The sequence below is a fragment of the Pleurodeles waltl genome, chromosome 6, assembly GCF_031143425.1.
Source record: "Pleurodeles waltl isolate 20211129_DDA chromosome 6, aPleWal1.hap1.20221129, whole genome shotgun sequence".
NCBI classification, from domain to species: domain Eukaryota; kingdom Metazoa; phylum Chordata; class Amphibia; order Caudata; family Salamandridae; genus Pleurodeles; species Pleurodeles waltl.
Window position 1 is genome coordinate 862,576,690 of NC_090445.1, and position 24,826 is coordinate 862,601,515.

General features: G+C 42.6%; 1 protein-coding gene across 1 annotated transcript in view; it reads left to right on the forward strand.

Annotated features, from left to right (window-relative positions):
• Nucleotides 1-24,826, forward strand: part of LOC138302052 (M-phase inducer phosphatase 1-A-like) — a 118,867-nt gene that overhangs the window by 54,029 nt on the left and 40,012 nt on the right. The window contains exons 6-8 of the mRNA XM_069242452.1: nt 6,923-7,072; nt 15,848-15,919; nt 23,087-23,149. Of these exons, the coding sequence (XP_069098553.1) occupies nt 6,923-7,072; nt 15,848-15,919; nt 23,087-23,149 (285 nt within the window). The remainder of the gene's footprint in view (nt 1-6,922; nt 7,073-15,847; nt 15,920-23,086; nt 23,150-24,826) is intronic.

The window sequence follows — 24,826 nt, forward strand, 5'->3', positions numbered from 1 at the left end:
GGGTGGTGAACTTTAAGACAGTACCAACCCTCTTGAGGTCCTCTGCAGTCTCTTTAGACGATGGACCTTCTCAGTAATGCTGATAAATGCATTAGTGCATCATCCAAGGGCCTTTTTGCCTGTGCGGCAGCAAAGGAAATATTATGCAGGCATGCACAAAGGCATTTTCTCATATGCATGCTGTGATGACCCCATGAAAATGAGAAACTAGCCACTTCTGATTGTACTGGTGCAATATGTGCGTTTGCACAATATGTGTTATAGGAAGGGCCATACAACCAGCTGCAGCTCTTTCTGCAATATGGAAGTAAGGGCCAAATGTAGCAAGAAAAAAATTTGTGACTTGCAAATTGCGAGTCATACCGACTCGCAAATTGCAACTCGCAAAAGTGCATGCATAAAGGTGTCTCAGACACCTTCTGCGACTCGCTATGGGGGTGGCAAAGACCCACCTCATGAATATTTATGAGGTGGGTCGCAAATTGCGACCCGATAGCGAGTCCCTGCACTCACAGGGATGGTGGCCTGCTGGAGACAGCATACCTCCATGTCTGTGACTGCTTTTTTTAATAAAGCAGTTTTTTGGGGGGAATTGCAGCCCGTTTTCCTTAAAGGAAAACGAGTTGCAATTCAAAAAAATAATGAAACCATTTGGTTTCATTTTTTCAGAGAAGGCAGTGGTCCATTGGACCACTGCCTTCTCTGAAAAAATATTTTCAGCGACATTCACAAAGGGGAAGGGGTCCCATGGGGACCCCTTCCCGTTTGCGAATGCGTTACCACCCACTTCAAGTGGGTGGTAACTGCGAGTTGGTTTGCGACCCCTTTCGCGGTCATAAAGCAACTCAGCATGGCGATGTGGTCGCAAATAGGAAGGGAACACCCCTTCCTATTTGCGAGTCGGAATCACATTTTGCGAGTCGGTACCGACTCACAAAATGTGACTCTGCATCGCGATGGCCGTTTTGCATGTCGCAAACTGCGTTTTTCGCAGTTTGCGACATGCAAACCGGTTGCTACATCTGGCCCTAAGTTCCTAAGGCAGTTCCATAGCATATACTTTGCTGTGTTCATGTGATGCATTTTTATTTTCCATACCTCTACTAGAATTAAATATGCCAGATTGTTTCTAAATGAGAACATATATATAGAAACTGATCGTGTAGAGGGTTCTGGTATCGCTCCAAGGTCAACTGAGGGAGCCAAAAATTCTCTGTCAGCCTGGCACTTGCCAAACATCTAGATTGGATTCACTCTGCAATCAGCCAGCCATAATACCGCCACAGTGTGTAAACTCACGGAAAATTGTGAAGATCAGAGCAGCCTATTTACAGACTTTTTTCTAAACAGTTAAAACTGTCCCCTTCTAGATTTGCCCCTGTATATCGAGGGGATCTAGGGTTTTTACGGAAGTCACAAAATCCAGTGGTGTATTTTTCGACACATACGAAGGTAATGGATTTCCAAGTATACTCTTGCCTTCACTCGTGAATTGTCAACTAGGATGAATAAGTATAACACAAGTGTTCACCTGCAGGTCAATGCCTATTGTACCTGCTACATAGCCCGCATCTCCTGGTCAGATGAATGCTGACCATATCCAGAAGGGGAGGCAGTGTCTTCCAAGGTTGCCAAAACAGTTGTACGAGCCGTGGAGAAAATTGTCACCATGCCTTGAGCATCAGTGGTGTTACAAACGGTGGATGGTAACATGCAAGCTGTGGGAAAGGAATGATTGTAGAATGAAGGCATCGTGTGGGTATAACTGATGTTAACTGAATAAAACGTGCAAGAGCAAAGAGTAGAGAAAAGCAAATATAGCGTGATTTCCATCCGGATAGCAGGGACGCCTGCAGTGTTTAAAGCCCTGTGAACTAGGCCCCAAGTTTTAAACTCAGTTCTCTGTGCCACAGGTAGCCAGTGCGGGTTATGAAGGGCTGTTGAAACCTGGTCAAACCTACGACCTAAACAGGACCATACTTTGAATAAGTTGTAACATGGACTAGGTTTTGGAGGGAAGACTTAAATAGCAGGCACTGGATCAGACAATTCTGGATGGAATGACTGTGCCAGCGTGCAGAACGTTTGCCCTTTATGAATTAACTGGCAGAATCTAACTCAAAGGAGGAAGTTGGCACGGTGGGGCACCTTGTGAGGAATGCAAGCAAAGTACTGAGGATAAACCAAAAACGTAAATTCTGGTAGCACATGGCCTTCTGCCCATTCTTATGAGGCTACTCAAGCACACCCCTCTCATCCACCACCTGTTTGGGCAGGGGCCTAAGAACAACTAGGAGTTGAATCTTGAGGCACCTAATTCAAAGTAGATCGAACATTAGCTACAATGACATGTTGCTATCAGTCTGAGCAAAACAACTATCAGGCTTGTGTGCAGACTTAGCTTAAGAAGAGTTACCTGTGAATAAGACAGCTCTCATTATTTTTGCAATCAATAACAGCCATGCAAATTGTAACTCAGTTTAATGCTCCTATCTTCACCCCTGATGTAACAGATGAAATTACACATGTAGATAACCTACTCATCAGTGAGATTACACACCACATTAAGACTAACACTATGAAAGAAAAGACTATGATTGTAGTATTATTTATTGGTTTCAGTAAGTGGTGTAATTTCATGATATGCTTTTAGGTGTTGTTACTCATTGTTATAAATATCGTGAAGTCATAAGGTGCTTACCACATGTAGAGACGTGATGGTGTGTAGCTGGGTGGCACCCGGAAACTGACAGCATCATCACTGAAGGACCTGACAAGTGCCAAGTCAATGTCACTTAACACTAGAGACAGTGAAACGGTCAAGAAGCTGTATCTGTTTATCTAAGTTTATCCAACCATCTGAGTCACTCTCGTTCTATATGCCAGGCATTACTCGGTCCAAGGTCACCATTCAGAGAGGACAATCAATGTCCCATACTTCAGGAAGTGTCCAGGGATCCCTCACATTCTACAGAAGACCAAGAGAAACCACCTTTTCCTAGAGACTCTCCGGTTCAGGGGTGACACAGTCACCACAGATCCACCTGGTACTCAACGTGTTCCAGATGCCACATTGAATGGTTGAGGAAGGGTGGGCTCGACAAGATTCCTGTGACTTTCAAATTCACTACAACATATGGATCCAACACTCATCCACCTCAGGGACTGGTCCCGGGACACACTGTTGCCAGTCTTGAGTATTCCCTTTAAGTTGCAGATGTAAGAGCCCTGAGATGCCTCCAGAGGGTCATTAGGTGCTCCTAGCATTTTTGTAACCCTGTTTAGTTGTTTAGATTGTTCTTGTTTATGAGGTAGTAATTCACTAATGGTTTTGAGGAGCCTGATACGCCGTTATGTCAGCACTTTTTAAATGCTCAGCCAAGTGCATCAATTAGGTTGTAACTACATGTGGTCCTGTAAGAAAACAGGCATTGGCAAAGAGGCAGGAAGACAGTGAGGAGCGTTTCTGCCACGGGCACTGAAATGCACCCGTGGCCCATTCCCTGGATGGCAGGAAGACTCTAGAAATACTGAAAGGCAGTAGCTGCCCGACAGCAGGATGACAAGGTTCTGCCGGCTGAGCTGAAAGACAAAAGTATCTCTGTGGCAGGATTGGATGTGGACTCACCAGCAGGAGCAGTGGGCGGCAGGATGACAGGGAGCCGCTGGGCATGTTAAACAGGCATCCTCAATGGCGATGATGACATGGATATGATGGAGCTCATCGAATCAAACCAATGGCTGAACAGAGCTAACATGAAGCCTATTCCTTAATCTTGTATGCAAAATCGTGCCTTCATCTAAAGCTGTGTAAGGCCAAACCTAAAAAGGACGAAGGTATTAAAAGCAGTGTTCTTCCTGTTAGGCTGAAGAACAGAGTAGCGCATATCAGCTTTAGCATTGGTGGGGCCTGGTGGACAATCATTTTCAGCACCCCCCCAACGACCTTCTTGTCCACAGGTTCCCTCACTACCACCTGTCAACAGTGCGTTGAATTTCCCCATAGCCCCTCTCTCACATGCATTTCATTTTTTTATAGCGTTACTCATACCAGTGTAGGGTGTCAGAGCACTTTACATAACACACATTATACGGATACAATGAATTATATATGTGTGAATTAGCCCATAGGAAATGTTACATGAGATCATGAGGATTACAAGATGTAGGAACCACATGTGATCTATACTAGTAGTCAGTATATTTTAAGAGTGTTAGGTCTCGGGAAGCACAAACCTAAAATGTAAAACATACCACAGTGATTGGGGTTGGCTTTACTAATAAGAATGTATTTCTATCCAAGCAAACCCTTTTTAAGCAACATTAGGATAATGAGAGACTGGATAAAAACATAACGTTGTAACCTGCACCATTCAGTTTGCATGCATCTCTTTTAAAACAGGTCATAGGTCACTGTGCTATAGTAGGATCGCTACTTGTGAACTGCTGTAATTAAAAAAAAACTCTGTGACAGAAGAAGCAATACACTGAGCTAGCCTTATAAAATACAGTGCTTTGGTCTGCAGAGCACGCGTTCTTTGCAGCAGGCATATTAACCTTATGCGCAACTTTATCTGATCTCTCTCCAGCGGAAGCACGAATCACCAGAGTTATCTTCACATTTTTATTGTTGCCTGAAAACAAATACAAAGGAACACGGCAGCGTACTTTTAAACCCATCCGTAATTTCTACACACAACTCAAAAGTGCATACTTTGACGATCCCTAAAGAAATTATTTTGTGATGATGTGACCAGACCCAGGTGGCTCTGGCCAAACCCGGATGAATCTGGTCCAACCGTCTGTAGCAACTAAAGGATACTTGTGAGGCTGTGAAGCCTTGGAGAAAGGACGTGGCATGGATCTCACTATGGAAGACGGATTCATTAATTAACAAACTATGAATTATAGCATATAGTTTTTTGTCTGCTGTGGCATTAGTGGTAACCACTACCTTTGATGAAGCTGTGTTAACACAGGAACTGGGGACAGTCCTTCATGGATGGGTTTCTGTGTTGAAATCCTCCCATTCTGTATTATTTGGAAAGTGCCCCCCTCTCCCACAATAACTGGCATAGTAGATTTGCCCTTAGGCGCCAGGGTATATTAACTTCGCTATGAAATTGTTTCGTACATTCTGTGCTTTTAAAGTTGCCTTTGTTGCTAATTCAGTGTCTGGATCGACGTTTGTTTTTAAGCTCATCCTGACTGCACATTTGAGGGTTGTTTCCGCTTCTTCGTCGCTATATCATCTCTGCTTTCCCTTTGGAGGATATTCCTTCACTCTTAACGCTGATGTGCCATAGTGCCCTGCGCATCCACAAAAAGTGGACTGTTCTGCACTTGGTTACCTTTTCCTTAGCCGTTTCCCCTTAGTTAATCTCCCATTGAATCTTTTGTAAGCACTTTGCTGGCATTGTTTTAAATCATGATTAAAACCTTTTACACAGAAAGCTGAATCGGAAACAATCCGAATGGGAAAGCGTGGGTCTGCTAATAATGTTAACAATGCCACAGTTCTGCTGTTTGGGCAGAGGAGTCCTTGCGTAAGTCTGCAGTGGTTGAAATTCCCAGCCTCGAGTTTCTCTTGTCCTTGTACACAAGCAGCAGAATCCCCGTGTCCTTCGCTGCTGTGGGCAGAGCTGACCCCCGCGCCTAGTAACGGATGCGAACCAGCTGGAGTAGTGTGGCAGCGGACTTGGGCTCTTAGATTGCTGACAACCGTGAAGAGATCTTGCACCTCAGCCCTCCTGTTCGCCCCAGGGCTCACATGATGACGTTGCACACAGTCACGGGCAGGTCTTTGCACAACGGTACCTTCTTCATGCTCGGGAAGATCCTGCTGCTGTCCTCCGCCACTCCAGGCTGTAGATTGTTACCTAGGTGACAATCCTCGTCCATGAGATGATGGAGCAGGAAGAACCAGAGGCCGGAAGTAACATCTTTCCATCTTGGGTTGGTCCTGAGACAAGCGCTATGGCCACAGGACAGGGGCCAGCCTCGTGCAGGCTCCAGTGCGCCCTGAGGCTGCCCAACAGAGAAAAGGTGCCCTCCTTCACCCAAGCTAGCACCTGTACCTAGGTGAGCTCCTGAGAGGAAGGGTGGGTGTGCTCCTGTGCAGGCGCTTGAGCAGCTCCTTGTGCAGACACTGCACCATTACAGAGAAGAGCATACTTCCTGTGTGATGGTGTGAGAAATATGCAATTTTTCCGAATGAAATTAACCCTATTTGCAATTGATGAATGTGTAAGTGAGGCAGGACCACGAAGCATATGTTTGTTGGGGTTGGAGAGGCAGGATTACAATATATATGGATTGAAGATCAATTGTAAGGGCAGAATCACCAATTAAAGAGTGAAGCAGTATTTGGCAAAGTTAACAAATATCTGAACCTGGTGGGAGGCAAAGGGAAATGGGATCGCCTAATTTGCACTTGTGTTGCTCTCGGGATCTGCAGGCTGCACTTTCTGTCCTGTTATGGTGCCACTTCCTTTTTCACCCAGTACCAACAGTTCACAAAATAAAATACTTGTAGGGAAAAAAGTTAGAAGGAAAAAGTTTTCAATCGGGAAATCCAGACAAAAGTTAAGTATTAATGCTTCTTTTTCTTAAAGACATATATGGTCCCTTCTACACACATGATTTTTGGATTCACATTTTAATAATCAAATAACTATAGCCTGTGGTGTGCCCTTTGTAGAGATCACAAATCTGTTTAATATTAAAATTATGTTTTGATCTTACTGTAATCATTTTCAATTATTGATGTGCGGAGCTGCATTATTATTAACATTAAAGTAAATATTTTTTTAACCTTACATATTTACAAGTATCTCAACACATTTCTTAGACCAATTACATATTTCAAATTGGTATCCCATGATAACCTTACTTGAACCTCAATTTTTTTCCGTTCCTGCAGAAAGAATTCCGGATGAAACTTACTAACCTCTTTCGAAGCCCGGAGCCCCTCCCTGGAGATGGAAGCGGGAAGCAGAACTTCTGCAAGAGGCGGCAGGATCGCCGAAGAAGGGGGAGCAATCACCGACTGGATGCCCGGGCAGCACCTACTGTAAGTGGCCGCAGATAGTGGTGTCTTCAAGCACGTGGTGGGTGTGCCATGAACCACCAACCGCAACAGCAGCAGGGGTCACCTTCTGGTCTTCAGGCGCTAGGCAAGGGAGATGGGGTAATGCTCTACATGGAGGTCTGACTGAGGGAAGGAGGGATGGACGTTTGCGCGGTATTCGTCTTTCATTAGCCCAGACACAGCAAGGATAGATGAAAAAGGTACTTTACAGACCAAACCTTCTCCCACTCCAAACGTGTTTATTTACCTTATATTCTGCAGCTAGCAATATTTCTAATTGTATTGATTGACACGAAAAATACGATTGTGAAACATGCTTCAATTACAACTAAAAAACGCAAACATTAACAAAGCCAGTAAGTGTTGCTTTATATACACACAAGAGCACACAATCCACCGACACTGATATAGATCACACATTGTGTGCAAACAGGGCAACATCCCTACAATTATCCAGACACACAACCGACTCACCTGCAGATAGTCACACAGAACAGCAGACACCCATCCAAACAGACATCGAGGTACCCGTGCTCACAGACCTCCGGATCGTATGATTTTTGTAAAAATGACCATGATGTGGATCACACTGATGAATGCGGTGGTTTCACGTTGTACTTATAAAACATCTAAAAAGTATGACGTTACATTTGGTCTGCAGTGTGGTTTGTAGTTTTAACTCTACAGTTTCCCTATCAATTTACTGCTGCCTACGCCACCCTTCAAGATCCTTCTAGAACACTGCGTGATCATGTACCTTCAAGCCTAGATGCTTACATGTAAGAAGATCTGGAACATTGATATCCCGCAAGAAAGTGCTGTTACCGAAAGGCACAGAGGCGAGGCCTTGATATTTCACTCCGCAGCTGTTCCCTTTAAGATTGCACGGAGACGTGAAGTCATTCACCTAGAAAACCATTCCCTAGACAAATGTGCACTGGTTTCCAAGTGATTGGCAGCAAAAAAGCACAATTAATATATTTTTGGTCAGCTAAGGCTGAATATGAGGGCGATATGGAACGTGAATTGCACTGTCGGGGCAAGAAACAAAATCTAAATAAAAATGGCAGCGAACACAAGACAGAAACGGGAAATGACAGACTTTAATTTAGGAAGATTTTTTATGAACTATGAAGGAAGAAGGAGATCGACATAGTGGAACGACTTGAGGGTCTCCACCCATTGGAAAATGCTCCTGTTAAAATTTAACAAACCCCAATGAACCGTTACTTTGCCGTTTCTCTCAGTGCCACGCCTTGAATCCATCTTCGTATGAAATGGAATTAATTTCTGAAGTGCCATGTTCACCAACAGAGGCAGTTTGGCACAAGGCCCAACACAATTTAGACCTAATGCAACAAGACAGCAAGTCTACCTTGAACATAACCCTTATCACAGGTTAATGTACCTGAGGTAAGCCACGTTTTTCATTATTTCGTGTCAGAGCTCGGTGAGCAATCCATCTTGATATCCAGAGGGATTTCTTAAGCTGGGGCTGTGTTCCCTCTGGTACTTCCTCTCCAGTGCCTAATTTGTAAATAAAAACGTGTTGATGCCCAAAGCTCTCAAATGAAACTCTGGCCCATATTTATACTTTTTTTGCGCCGCATTTGCATCATTTTTTGACGCAAAAACGGCGCAAACTTGCAAAATACAATTGTATTTTGTAAATAAGCGCCGTTTTTGCGTCAAAAAGCGGCGCAAATGCGGCGCTGAAAAAGTATAAATATGGGCCTGTCTGCTGCAATTAAATGTGCGAGCATGGCATACTGAAGCGGCGTAATCCTGAAGCCATCTCGGGCCTCTTTAATCCATCCAAAGCCACTCCCGGCCCCTTCAGCTCACTCGGCAGCTTTTTGCTTTATCCCTTTGAGTCGCTTTTTCGTTTTTCTCTTCCTCCGTCTTTCCCATATATGCCTTTTGCTCGCAATAAACGCTTGAGGCAGAAAAATAAGTGCCGGCCCTTTAAAAATAAGTGCTGGCGCTCCACACCGGAAACAATAAGCACAAATTACGCACTGCTCCTCTCACGTTTTAACCGTCTGAACTTTGACTGCCAGGCAGTTAGGCTGCATTGATAGGCGTGATTGAAGATGTGCAGGTAATTGAGGTCTTCTATTTGAAATGTGAGTTATTGGTCGGAAATATATATCTCTTGCGTGGTGCAGAATGCTATCGTGGTTCACTACCTGTAATTCGCAAAGGCCGGCCTCTTGCTCCCATGATGGACAGGACGACTGCCCAATGATACTAGTGGCAGTCACGTGTATGAAACAGTGTCTTTTAAGAATGACCTTCTGGCATTCACTTCACAACACAGGTCAGGGTGGCAACGTGTACTATGTTTAATGATTCCAAGGCAATGCACAATGCGATGTAAACAACGAAATCCCACTTCCCCAGAATGCATTCTGTTCGCGTTTTTACTATGCAAGAAACTTTCCCCATTTCGTCTTGGGGTCGCCTTATAGGGCAGGGCCCAAAAACATTTGACACGAGGTGGTAGAGCTTCCAGAAGGATGTAGGGTTGTATTTGATACATGAATTAATAGTTCATTAATTATAGTTTGTGTTAAGTGTGCAAATAGCACGGATGCACGCAGGAAATGCAGTTAGTAAACATATTCCATATAGATTTTGTGTAAACATTATTTTAAAATGCATACATAACCTCTCATTTGCCACTTGATTTGCAGATGTCAAGAAATGAATTGTTTGGAAGTTAAAAGATAAAACGTTGCTAAAACGCTGCACATGGAAAGCGGTGCAATTGCTGATGCTTTCCAGAAGTTAACTGGTGACTTCTCAGCACTTGATTCCTGTATCCAGGCTCCAAAGGGTTGAGACTTTTGCTCAGATGCTCTGGATATCCCCAGTTCCTGGACTAGTGGGAGGGCTTATGAAAGCACACATCTTAAAAATGTAAAAACAAGTAAAACAAGGTAGAACAAATATTTTCTTTTTTATATGAAAATGTTTTGTTTCACTCTTCATGCACGTCCGCGTTTATTCTGCAGAGTCCACAAAGAAGCATTTACTTTAAAGGACTCCCGAGTTTAGAAAAATGCAAAACATTCTGCATCGGATGTCTTGAATCACAAAGTGCTTATTAATGAGGCACTTGCGTTACACATCTGTAATGTCCAATACGGTTCACCATGCGTGTCTGCCTTTGAAGAGAGGTACTTCCAGGAGCTTTAAAGTGCGGGCAAAGAAAACACCAGAGACAACATTTTGAAGAAAGGTTTTAAACACAGCTGGGACCCCAGATGAACAGGCACAGCTTTTTATGCAAGAAGTGTGTAAACATATCTGCTTGTTTTCTACTGAGTGCAACACAGCATGTACTTTACACAAAGCATTTCACTTGAGAGGGATAGACAAGATAGTGCTAAACAAGCATTGGCAAAGCCAATGTCTTATCTTTAGGGCCTATTGGCTATGCAGTGCCTTTTGACGATGCTGTACATCATCGACAAGGTGCCGCGCAGCATCGCCCAAAGAAAAGAATAAATACATGGAATATAAAAAAAAAGTGCAATGAAGCAGCTGCCAACACCATTTAGTAAGTTCTTGATAAGTCCATAATATTTTTTTTGAAACAAAACAACTGCACTGTCTGGTAGGCCGACCTAAATATAGTGCTACGGGGCTTCCACCCACAACAATATCTTTATATTTAGGGAACACATTCTTCATCGGACTTGCTGAACATGTTTTCTCTTCCATAATAAATAGCTGTATTTTCTACAAAGGGGGGAGGTTGGCTTCAATGTGAATCAACAAGACGGAGTACAAACGTTGAGAGGCGATTAATTATGTCCTTAGAATGTGCTCATATTGTACCTTTAAGTGCTACATTTGCAGCATATATCACCGTTAAATGATGCACAATTGAGTCCATCTTGCAACATTCAACCTTGCCTACGTGCTTGTGACAAAAACAGACTGTTCGGGGTCTGTGAAGTATTAGTTTGAGTATTAGCTTTGGCACTGACTTCTCTTCGGGCGTAGGATGCCACAGAATGCACTACAACCAGCCTCCCTCCTTCTGCAGAGCAGCTGACGTTCAACGCCTTGCACAAGAAAAGGGCCTTTCCGTAAAAAGCTGCCGCCCGCCCCTCTCATGAATATTAACTGCGCATTAGTTGAATTCTAGCTTCTTCGGAAGAGTAGTGCCTGCAGGAATGGAGGCCTCGTAGAACCTCTCTCTTTGCACCTCCGGTCTGTAAAAGCGGAGAGCAAAATGTAGATAGCTCTCACTGTGAATGGTTGCCACCTGCCATGGCAGTCGCAAAACATTCCGTTCTTCGGGACCAGGAGGACGGTCGCAAAGCATTCGCACATTCATATGCGAATCGCAAAGGGACAGGAACATGCACTGGTGGCCCCTTTGCCTTTTATTCGCAGTAGCAAGACATCACAAGGCTTGCGATGTGATTTGTCAGATGCCCTCTCGCCACCTGACGAGAGTAACGGAGACCGTAAATGGTGACTCGGCTTTATATGCTTTTATTGCGCTTTATTGTTTTAGTTATATGTGTCCTCTGGTGATACCCCCGAGGAAGTGACGTAAGCACGATTAGCCTTTCCGTGTGTTTGTTTCGATTTATTGTCCGTGTTTGGCAGTGTTACTGAACATCAAACCTCCACGGTTTGTCAAGATGCAACTATGTGGTGTCACTGCCTTAGTTTGACTCTATGTTGCAAACCTTAGCTATCCCCGGTCTCTGTGCAAAGAATCTGTCATTCTTTTTAGCTCTGTCAATTGTAGATCAGCTGTCTGGGTTTGGATAGTATGGAGAAAGAGACAGAGTAAAGAGTTTTTGCGACTGCGTTTATAGCACCAACAGAAAAGACCATCGGGCTGTTGTCCATGCTCTGGTCAATGCTGCTTCCGTGGGCGGGTACGGACCTTGCTGCCGGCCGAGGCTCGATAGATGCACAAGCAGCAGTGACCTGATGCCTTCCCGGCCTGGTGATGCTTCAGTTTTACAGCAGCTGTGCGCGAGCTGCTTGACAGCAGAGGACGTAAAAAAGTTGTGTTTGTCTAGATCTGTCAGGTAAATGGATCGATTTTTGTCTAACCCTTGTAAGTAAACACCGTGCACCTCAGTTTTCTTATATTTATTGCTACAACAATACTTTTATCCAACTAGTACATGTAGTTTGTTAAAAATCATGTCGTAACGTACTTGGACACAATATACACAAATATATGTAAATGGGTTTGTGATATCAATCTCAAAACACGTCTTATAGCTCCCCCTGGTGGCTTTTTAACACAACACAAGAAATTATGATCCAAAGTACCTAACTCTCAGCGTATATCGCAGTGGTCTCCAAACTTTTTAATGCCACGCCCCGCAGTTGAAAATTAAAAATCATTGCCCCCCCTCTGAATTTTTCATAATTATTTTATAATGATGGCAAGTTTAAATATGTCTAGACCTATTTAAACATTACGGTTAAGTATTGTTACCCTTTTAAAAATAAAATACCATGCTTCTGCAGAAAATAAAGGCCTGGTATCTGTATAATGCTTCTTTTATCAAGAGTCTGGTGCCCCCCTGGGATCACTTGAAGCCCCCTAGGGGGGCCTGCCCCCAGTTTGAAGACCTCTGGTATAGCGTGTAACGTAACAGAGTAGTCCAGGAGTAGTTACATTCTTCAGATGGACCAATCACCCCTCACTGTAGTGTACCCACGTCCGGCTCCAGCATTCTGGATCTGAGAGGGCTGCGAAGGAACATGGGTGGGCCAAAAAATGGATGTGCTGGAGGCAAAATTCAAGAAGCTTTTCAGAAGAGATACTGGTTCTAGGCCCTGGCAGTACGGCTCCAATTCTGACAAGTCTAATAAACGAGCATTCCATATCTTTAGTAATGTTGGGTCTAATTGAAAAGAACATTGGCTATGGTCAGTGCGCAGTTTGTTCTGTGTGCAGTTAGGGCCAGCTGTAGGGAGGTGCACCAGGTGCAGTCACACCTGGCGCTGAGCTGGGGCAGGGGCGCCGTGTTCAGTGTTTAGAACAACTTTTGAGTTTAAAGGCAGCTGCTGTAGAGTTCTTTGTTTACCCAACAGTATTCAGGCAACAGTAAAAATGTCAAGATAACTCTGGGGATTAATGTTTCTGCTGGAAAGAGATTGGAGCTTTGTCTAGTGGGAGTATTGACTGAGCACAAAGTAGGGCAGAGGTTTAATATGCCTGCTGCAAAGAACGTGTACAATGCACAGTGCAGAATTGTACTTTATGTGCCTACCTCTGTGGGTTACTGCTTTTTTGGTACAGAGATCCTTATGTTACTTGCAGTTCATAAGTTAAATCCTAATACAGCACAGTGACCTATGAACTGTCATCAAAGAGCTGTGTGCAAACTGCATGGTATGGGCTTGAACGTTATGTTTTTTCCTGTCTTTCATTATACTAATGTTGCTAAAAAAGGTTAATTTGGGTAGAAATACATTCTTATTAGTAAAGCCACTCCAACAATTGTGCTTCGTTTTAAATCTCTTGTTCTTCTTCAGACCAAACTCTCCTGAAATATACTGTGTAATAGTATGAATGACGTGACTCCTATGGTTTGCAATCCACATTGTGTTATATAACATTACCTATAGACTGATTTACACACATAACTCTTTATATTGTGTACTGTTAAGAGTAGTGCTATACAACAAATTAAATACATGCAAGAGAAGTAATAAAGGAAGATGAGGGCCAATGTTGGAGGGAGGTAGTGAGGGAATCCATGGAGATGGTGGTCATTAGAGGGAAGTCAAACAAAGTAAGTTGTCCTGGGCACCACCAGTTCTAAAGATAGCTCCTGCAGTTCTACTAGGCATAAGGCATTGGTGCAGACCATGTCACATGCCTACTGCCCAGTGTGTCCCACAGGCTTCCATGGTGTTAAAACTTAGAACTTCTGGCTCTAGTGGAACATTCTGAACATTTTCTGCGGCATAATGATGGCTCATATTTTCCAGTAGATTATATTTGTCCCTTCCATTGGATAGATCTGAGGCAGGCAAGGAGGAAGCATGTGCACCAATTCCAGTAGAGAGGTCTTTATCGCCTAGCAAATTGCTTGAGTGCCAGTTCTCCAACTTTGATGGTAGAAGTCTAATTTCTTCAGTGATGTCCTCAAACCTAAGGTGCTAAAAAAAGCTCTTAGCCAAATTGTACAGAATATTGTGGTCAACATCCATGGCAGGTTGGTGTGTGTCCAAAGAATCTGTGATTCTTTTTTAGCTCTATCAATTGTAGATCAGCTTTCTGGGTTTGGATAGTATGGAGAAAGAGACATAGTAAAGAGTTTTTGCAACTGCATTTATTGCTCCAACTGGAAGGACCATCGGGCTGTTGTCCATGCTCTGGTGAATGCTGCTTCCATGGGAGCGTACAGACCTTGCTGCCAGCGGAGGCTCGATAGATGCGGAAGCAGCAGTGACCGCATGCTCTCCCAACTTGGTGATTCTTCAGTCATACCTTCCAGATCCTGTAGATCTCCTAAGGTTCTATCAGTAATGGACCATCTCATTCGGTGTTGGAGGGGCCTGGAGTTAGTAATGCCAAAGTAAATGTTATGGTCATAGGTCGAGTCTGAGTTGTCATTGAGCTCGACAATAGTCAGGCTTTCCATAGGTGAATGAGGGTTCTTAACCTGGGGCTTATATAGTATGGAGGGTGTACGGCCACCTATAGGACTAGAATCCCTGTCGCCTCACAATCAAATTTGGGAAAGGGTTCTAAAATTGTTTGCGTAAGTTTACCTGAGCACATTTTGTTATTAGAGCATAAGTGTGTGGTCTTTTTGTATCCATGAGAGTAAGCTGACACAGGAAAACTTGTTACTGGTGTATTTATAATATATATGTTTGATTAAGCAGGAGTGTACACGATGTGTCAGTGTCAATATTAAATATGAAATATGGAAGTTACATTTTTTAAGCAGGTCGGCTTTGTTAAAGGAGTTTCGAGAAGCATTATTCATTTTCTGTGGCGAGACTTCACTATTCATATTACTCCTGATGTGTGACTTTATTTTTGTAGCATTCACTGTAGTAGCAAAGCCTTAATCAGCAAACACAGAGTTATTTGTACAACTACAATAGCATTTACACCAGTGCCTGATCCCAATATGGCGGCTGTAAGGACCTTTACTTAATATTTAAAAATAATAAAAAACAGCCAGACATTATTGTTTGCGCAAAGCTTGTAAATTACATCTCAGCCTCCTAACTCAAAAATGTAAATTTTCTGTACGGATTACAAGCGGTCTTTCGGCAAACTTAGAAAGGTCTTCCGAGCTTGCTCAAAATACACACTGTTGGAAATGTTCAGTTAAGTTAATGTTGGGTTTAAGGAGAAGAATATTTGCTCTATGAGTTGCCTACTCCTCTCGCACTTAGCTACACAATCATTTATTTACTAGTTATGCACTATAAAAACTATTTTATATCACATTAGAAAACACTTATAACGGGTTTTTGGGCATCGTCCCCTCAAAATAATTGGAATGAAATGACTTCAACATGACGAAAATCATCTTTCCAAATAAAATTAAAATCGAATTGATTTCTAAATAACTGAAAGGGTCTCATAATAAAAGTGACTACCTCTCTTGATAGCATATTGATAACTTTGTGAGACATTGTAACACATTTATAAACATCCCCTCCAAGTTTTGATCTGCCGTTTCACGCTTCAGGCATTCTTTGCGTCCTGTAGTTCATGTTTGTTTCTTTTTGTACCAGGTAGAGGAAAGCATCCAGCAAATGAAAGAGAGCGATATTGAAGATGAAAATCTGATTGGGGATTTTTCCAAAGTAAGATAAAATATAATAACTGAGAACATACATCAATTCTTAATTAATGTTAATTATTTGATATACTAATTTTTCTATCTGACCATGGCTTGCATGATGAGAAACTGACAGTTCGTAGCATTTTTAATGTGAACAGAGATCCTCGTTTCTTGTTTTCGATTATTTGATTTGGATTTTGGATTTCACTTAAAAGATCAGTCGGCGCCTAAGCGCTCAGATAAATTAATAAAAGTAGTAAACCAGGTAGCTAACATTATTTAAATGCTTCACCAAAGGTCTGTCCTGTTTGAATTAAAGGTACCTGGATCTACCAACCACAGTCTTTAAGAAGCTTTCACCATAAAACCCAGATAGCTACACTTTTAATGCGCCACATTCTTAATGAAGTATCTTTCTGAAGCACATTCGCACTTTGGAACAAAAACACATGCTGCATGTAGTTTATTTTGTTTATTTATGTTTAATTTGGTTTTGATTGCGAGACAACATTTATGAGTATAACTACGATTGTTCTTACCTTGGGGAAAATAGCAAACAGCTGGCACAAAATCTCTTTTGGATGTTGCATATTCACAAGAAGTACTTGTATTCACCCACATCAGCTCTGGCAAGTTGCGTTTCAAGAAAACTTAACTTCTGATTATCCATTCAATTAAAAAAACAAAGAGACCCACCCAACGCATGCACTAGGTCAGGGGAGGCCCATGTTTCAAACCTTCACTTCCTCACGTCCTAGGCCTTAGCAGTAGTTTCCGGTGATCAAATAAGTAGAGCCACTGAATTCCTGTGTTCTGCCTTGTAGGGGTCTGCCAATGCACCGCTCCTCTCCTGAAAGAAATGTTTATGTTTTATCCAAGCTAACAAGTTGGGGTTGTAATGTTATCAAGGTGCCACCAGAGTATTCCTGGTCAAAATGTCCATGGTTAACTCAGGAAGTGTAAGCGAAGGGTAGGGTCAAATACAACTCTTTTCTTAGTACCCAAATACACCAGCTCAACGACACTGATCATGAAGACAGCAGCTTGCCAACTCAAGAAAATTTCTCTTAAGTAACATACTACAGATTACTGCAGTATTCGTGCACAGTCTAAATAGATACACAACCTGAAAAAACTAAGGGGCTTATTTACTACTTTTTGACGCAGGGCAGCACAGCAAGTCACTTTGCTGCACTGCCCTGCGTCAAAATAAAATGTGCCGTAACTATGAGATACTTTAGCAACACAAAAGGATGATGGACGGAGTGCTGAACAATGCAAACATTCACCCCCAGTCACAGATCTGGGTTTAATCCATCATTCTTTTGCTCACCATGCCATTCCAGTTTGGACCCAGCCATATGCAAATCAGTCTTGACCCTGTTCCTCATGGGAACAGTCCAACCCAAACTGCCAAGCCAGGTCCTCCCTGGACCGGAAACAAGCATTCTGGGACCAGTTTCAGGGCATCACCCTTCATCAGCCAGGCTAGCTTGAATCCAGTGGCACAGTGAGCACGGGACCCACGTCAGGGTATACACTTCCCACTTGTGGCAACAAATGCAAAAACAACAGATGATGGACGGAATGCAGAACCAATCAAACATTTACCCCCAGTCACAGATCTGGGTTTAATCCATCAGTTCCCACGAGGCACCTGACCAAATCCTTTAAAGTCCACTAGACGCACTCAAAGCTGGGACTTTTGTGACAAATGGTGCAGGCAAGCTCTGTTAACCTGTTGCTTTCAGGGAGTACATTTCTCATTTATTTTTTAACCAAGACAAAGTCCTTAGGGCTGTTATTCCAATGTGCAACAGGAGTGGTACTTCAGAGTGCAGTCCTTTGAGTTGCAGACCAGGGTATCAGCAGGGCAGTCCTTTTTGTCTTGGTGGTTTCATGCAGCAGATCTGAGTTGCAATGCAGCTCAGACATATTTACAAGCAGGGGACACTCCTATCCAATGAGATGCAGGGTGTCACCCAAAAGCATGGCAGCTTCCTCCAAAGTGTGGCATTTTCTTGTACCATAAAGCACTGCACTTTAAAATCGAGGAGGGGTGATTTCTTTCCAGGGGAGCAAGACCTGGCTAAGTCGTCCTGCTAGTGTGGCTCATTTCCATTAACACCTCCAGGCCATCTGCAGATGCCTTTCTGGGCCCTTCTATCTATCTGTGGGATACACAGTGAGAGAGCAGGCCTGGCGGGCATTCCTTACTGTGCTGCTTCCATTGAAGCCCAGTTTGATTTACCCAGCCCCTTCCTCGCCTAACTTCTGCAGCTGCAGAACTCCCCCATCAGATAACCTCTCCTCATTGCAGGTCACTTATCACCTAATCAAAGTAGCCTGCCTAATCCTGTTAAGGCTGACAAATCAGGAGAGGCCAATAGCAGGCTGGTTTTGACTTACAGAAAAGAATGTCCTATAACTTCTTTTCTGTATTAGTTACGGTAAATTCAGCGTTGTCAAGTTGTTGGATTTATTAGTACCATCTTTTAAGTTCTTTCATGGCACATTTAACTCCTTCCTAGGAATATTTATACATATATGAAATATTCCCATGTTAGCCTATTGAGTTAAGTATCTACAATGAGGAAAAATGAAATGGGCAGTTTTTCCCCTCACAGGGACTTATAAAACACCTTTTATAAAGTCCCTGCTTTTAGTTGCATGACACCCAGCCCCTGGGGTACCTAGGGAGGATCTTAGGGATGACCTATATGTGAACATAAGGTTGATTATTAATTTGGAAGTACCTTTAATTCCAAAGCCAAAATTGCACACATTTTACTTTTTAAAGACAGCCTGCAAGGCTGCAAAATGACACCAGGCAGCACAGCAGTACACACTCCAGTGCAGGAAATCTACTGAGCATTTAAACTTACCTGCCTTATCATATACTAGGGACTTATAGGAGGTTTAAAACCCCTTGCCCTATTATATACTAGGGTCTTAGAGCAAGTCTGTCATTGACAATTGTAATAGTACCACTTTACCATATACCTTTCATTCAGAGCACTGGCCCTGGGCCTGGTTAGCAGAGCCCAGGGCAAAGTCATGGTCAGTTACCACCAGTATCAGTCAGAACAAATTGGGGTGAACATGCTAAAAAGATGACTTTCTCACAAATACTGTGTACCATTCCAGTTTTATTTTACAACTAAGAGAAACTGGTCTAAGAGCTCAAGAATTAAAATGCTTGAAATCTTTTCTTTCAAGTTGTAGTCAAGTGGTTTCTTTACCTACTTTTATTCTAAAGTGGTCACACTGGATTGTGGAGTCCCAAATGGTCCTCACCAAACCCCACTTTATTCAGTGTATATGTTGCCTCTATGGTCTCTTTCAGCATATCTTATAATCAAGATGTAATGACATACATGAACATCATCCAGATTATCTGCATATTTGATGGCGATGTATAACTGTCACAATCAGTCTTTATCATCCTTTTTAAACTCAGACCTGGTACTATGGATCACTCATATAATAACTAGAAAGCAAACATAATGGATCTGTGTGGTGACAAGTTGTGTTCATGATACAACCAAAGTGCCAGTGTATTTACCACTGCTTCCATTGAGAAATGCATCAGCACTTTACCACTTGCTGCAGGGGTTAATGCATCAGCACTTTGGTCACATTGCAGTGCAAATTCATTCTGCTTCTTTAATTATGATGTACATGATATAAAAACACACAGAAGCTGATGGGAGGATACTTTCAATAATTCCAGTCACTGCCAATCGCTGGGGTAGCATTCCTACCCATTGTTCTTTTGCCAACCATGCCACCTCAGATTAGCACCAGCCATGTGCAAATCAGCCTTGACCCTGCTGCAGTAGGACCAGTCCAGCCCGAACTGCTAAGTCAGGTGTCTTTCTGAACTGGGACACAAGCAGCCCAGGAATGGTTTCACCCTAACTGGGGCTCTTCAGTCGAGTGTAGTTTCCAGTGGCACAGTGTTTACAGGACCCACATCAGGGCATAGCTATCCCACGTAGGGCAACACCAAAATATACAAAAATGTGATGGATGGAATGCTTGAATTAATCACAGCCACTGGTGATTACTTGGGCCACATCCAGTGGCGGCTGCTTCCTTTTAAAAATTGGTGGGTCACATAAAAAAGTATGTTCAAACCATTAAAAAACTAGAATATATATATATATATGTTAATTAAATCACTCACATTCTGTAACACTCATAGAATTTCAATATAAAAGTTACAATGCACCAGAGTTTACACATACATTTACACGTTACTTTCATGGCTCATACGTGGTCCTAATGAGATACTTCAAATACTGAACAGCCATAACGGACTGCTTTCTCACAGACATCACCATCATCAACAACTGCACACAGCAAAGAGGTGACCGCACTGCAGCAGCTGCAGACTACACTGCACCTTTTGCACATGAACCGTTCACACTGTGCACTGGCTTCTTTATCACCAACAGGTTTTACACTGGAAGAGCGGGCTTTTTAAACTCCCATAGTCACAGTTGTATTTTTTGGTAACATTTTAACCCATTTAGTGTCTGTCCTTGCAGTAGGCCATAGTCAGTAGAATGGGGAATGGCACAGTTGACAACTGCTTTACTGCCATTCCACATTCCATGTACGCCCGAGCACCACTGAAAATACGTTTTTTGGTTTTCTTGAAGACTTCTTGCTTGAAAAAGTCACCAGACACAGATTCCCAAAGCTGCTTCTGCCCCACTGAGTTGTGAGCTGCCTTCGCAGAACGGGTAGGATTGCTTAGGCATGTTATACTGACTACTAAGCCAGGCTAGCTATTCGACCACAATGAGCTCGGGCTCCAGGAAAAACCAGGAAAACAAAATGGCGCAAAACATGCAGCAAACCTTTCAAAATAAACTTACCTTACTTGATGATCTTCTGCAGTACACGTTCAGCTACAAACACACGGGAAGTTCTTCCTGCCTCGCGCTGCTTGCTGGACAATAGCATCTGAGCCAATCTAAGCACTGCTCTCATGCTGCTTACATTGCTAAATGGCATAAGAGCAGTGTTAGGATCAGCTGAAGCAGGCAAACACGGCGCTCCGTCCGACATCTACAGGGCTGTGCCTTTCAGCTGTTGATTGCAGAAGCCTGAACTGCGCATGTCAGGTTGGCCACAGTGAAAACTCGGGCCAATCTGACACGCGCAATTCAGTTAAAAGAGCTTGAATACATGTCACTCAACTGCTGTACTGCTGAGGAACAGAGCTCTGTCATGGCCCCGCCCCAAACAGGTGAGATTGTGATGTAGTGGGTTGCAGCGGGGTGGTCAGGGGTTCAACACCCCCAGGCTCCCATGGACAGACCGCCTTTGGCCACTTTGCAATCCATCATTATGTTGCACACTAAGCTACACCGACTGAAGTGCCCCAATTAAGGCAAACCAGTCTGGGTTGGGTGGGGACTGGTAGCCTGATGGCGTAATGCTGGCACACAGCTAGAGTTCATGAACGTTAAACCAATACTGTATCAAAATGGAGGAATCACAATCTTCTTGTCAAAGCACAGGTCACCTTGTATTTTTCTGTAATTATTAAGGTTCCTGCCCCAGCAGATCACATACATCTATAACAACACAGCACAGAGAAGCCAAGATAGCACAAGAGACAGTTTCGCACCAGAGTCCATCATCATGATGATAGAGACTCCATTTATCGTAGCCAGATCTTTTGGGTAATCGCACTGGACGGTAGAAATACAGTTAACATCATTAACTATTTGTAGAATAAAAGTTTGGTCTTCATTTTCATCGGTTATTTCATTAATTTTTACATTACTTTTGTTAGCGGACCTACAGTATTTAGCAAAGTGACCCTTTTTGTTACACCTATTACAGACAATATGAATAGTTGGACACTCTTTAAAATTCGCTAGATGAGGAGGTGAACCGCATCTGAAACTAATTATTTTAGTTTTGTTCTTAACATTAATAGAGTTCTTAGGCTTTGAATCAATTTTGTACAAAGAAGGAGATGCTTTAGACTTCTTTAAAGTTTCGATGCAGGATTGAGAATGCTCATTTTGTTTTGCAACTTTCAATACTTCATCGAGAGATCGATCACTTTTGGACCAAAGGGCTTCTCTAATTTTATCAAATTTGTACTCTAACATAAATTGATCCCAAATACGTTCTTCGATATTAGCTCCAAAATTGCAGAGAGCAGCAAGTTTACGGAGTTTTTTTATATAATTTTCTATTGATTCTTCATCCGTCTGTTTGCACTTCCCAAAATAAAATCTTTGTAGAAGAATTGATACTTTAGGCAATAAATGTGTGTCAAGATGAAGAAGAGTGTCTTCAAAGTTATTCAAAGGAGCATCTCCAACAGCTCCATCTAAACTTGAAACAGCGGGTGAAGTGACTAAAATTTCTTGTCCTTGTATTTAGTGGTATACTATATTGTAGGTAGTATTTTAATTTAGGGTTCCTTGGAGTGTTTGTACTATGTACAGTGTATTTGTGGTGTATGGTATCTCCCAACTCCACCTGTGGCATTTAGATTCTTCCTCTGCTGTGATGGCATTCTGAGCTGGACAGTTGGAAGTGCTGGATGCCTGTGGTTGAGGTTGGAGTTCCTTTTTTCCACCTATGAACTTTACTTGGAATAAAATATTGAAGACAAGATTATCTGCGTGGACCAGTTTTCATCCGAAACTCCATTACCACACATGGCACAGCCATTGCTTAATTTCTGGACTTTTACCCCTACAACATAGTAATCAAAGTATTGTATACTGGGCTTCTCAGCTAAATAAAATCCCACAAGTTTCCATGCATGTTCTGTTCCTGTCATGAAATACCGAAAAACAGTAACTGGGCACAACTTTTTTGGCTTCAATAATTTCTAAGAAAATTATGTTGGAAAAGGCCTGTCGTGTTCACACCCTATGAAGGCAACTCCACACACAATCTGTGTGAGCTCTTCAGGTGCAAAGTGTTTACCAAGGAAGACATAAGGAAATCTTTTCCAGCCCCCGAACCACCACACTTTGCTTTACTTTGTGATGATTCAGATTTAGTTAATGATACACACACTTTTTATTCTTCATGTTTTGTGCCATGGTTCTTGCCTACACGTGCGTGTCCAAATAGTAACATCACTCTTGATTCCGGTTTCAAGCATGCATACTTCTTGATTGCTACTCTGTTCGTCTTCATTCAGCCCTACTGTCTGCCTGTGGAAGCTGGGAAACACCAAGACCTCAAATACATCAGCTCAGAGACTGTAAGTATGGAAAAGTTATTTCCTTCTACTTTGCCTCGTGTTTAACTACTAGAATAACTGTATGTGCTGTACTTGCTAGTGGTAAGAAGTGAGCATCACTGATGCCCCCTCATGGAGCGTATAATATTTTCAGAACTTGGTTTCAAGATTCAGGCAGAGGGCATTGGTCAGCTTTTAATGATTGCCCCATCAATAAGGGGACAAAGGTGTTGTTCAAATTTGTAGGTGATTCCCATCGAATTCAAGGATTTCATAGTGACAGCAAACGATAGAGGCTGAAATACACCTGGTCTCTAGTGCTTATGAATTCTATGTCTTGATGGTATTGCCCTTTATACTTTCAGGAAATTATGTCTTCCTTGTATTGCCCAATATATTAGCTTAATGTTCTACTAGATTTAGGGTGTAGTACCGTGTGTAAAAAATGGTTGGTGAGCATGGTGTGCCACATTTTAAAGTAGTTTCGTAGGTCTGTTTTCGGTTATGTGTGATGGTATAATCCTGGTATGCAGTAGTATTGTTAGCTAGGATGTGATATGGGGTGACATCAATGGTGTATTGGTGTGTTATCACATGTATCATGTGGTGTGTTTAAGCTTGTGGGGTGTGGCCCTTTTTTAGGTGTATCTGCTGCTGTCACCTGCCGTGATGGATGTTAAGAGTCGGTAAGATCAGTGGTGTGTTCGTGCTTTATGAGTTGCAATAACTGGCCAGATAAGAAATTAGGAAATACGTTGCAGTTTTGGATCACTGTGTTGTGGACTATGTTATTTTGAAGCATAACAAGTCTATAGTGATGCATCATTGCGTTGGCACCTGTCTTATGGTGCAGATGCATGGTGTTATATGGCAGGTGTGATTGATAATGTTTTTAGCTTGTTAAATGAAATATTCGGTGGTTTAAGGAGCAGCTTTTGCATGTTGCATTATATTTGGGGGGGTTGCTTGTGCTGAGGGTTGCTTCTAATCAGGTGCGTGCAATGGTTTGGTGTTTTTAGGTCAATATGTGGTGTGACGTACTGTGGTGTGTAAAGCACTGATGTTCTTTGTCATGTGACATGGTGGGTTATAAAGGTTTGTTTTATTATTAGTGCATTGCACTACAGGTGTATGAAGAAGTGTTGTGTTGTGACATAACATGTTGGGCGCCATAATTGTTGTTGCTTACATGGGGGTTCATGGTGTGTTGTTGGATTGTGTCATGCTTTGAGGTCATTATATGTGTGTCATATAGATGATATTGGTGGAAGATGTGTTCTAGCTGAAACCTAGTTAATAATAATCTGTGCCAGGAGCTATCAATCCATTCCAAATATGGTTCCTTGGTTAGTGAGCTGTGTAACTCCACGCACTCCTCAACAGTAGATTTATTAAATTCATGTTTCTCCCAAGAGTCCTCTCATTCTTAACTTAAATGTGGGTTTCACCCAGGCCAAATCAGTTTTAGCAAGAGCAGTTGGTTTAGAGAAAAAAATTGTCTGTCACAGGTTCCTCAATTCAGACTTGGGACCTGAATTAGTTCTTAGCAGATGGGTTTCTCCATCACAACGGTGACAGATAAACAATCCACCAAAATATAAATCCCATAGGAAATAATGGGATTTATATTTTGGCAGAGGGGACATCCATCACCGTTGTGACGGAGTAACCCATCCTCCGAAATCTAAATAAGGCCCT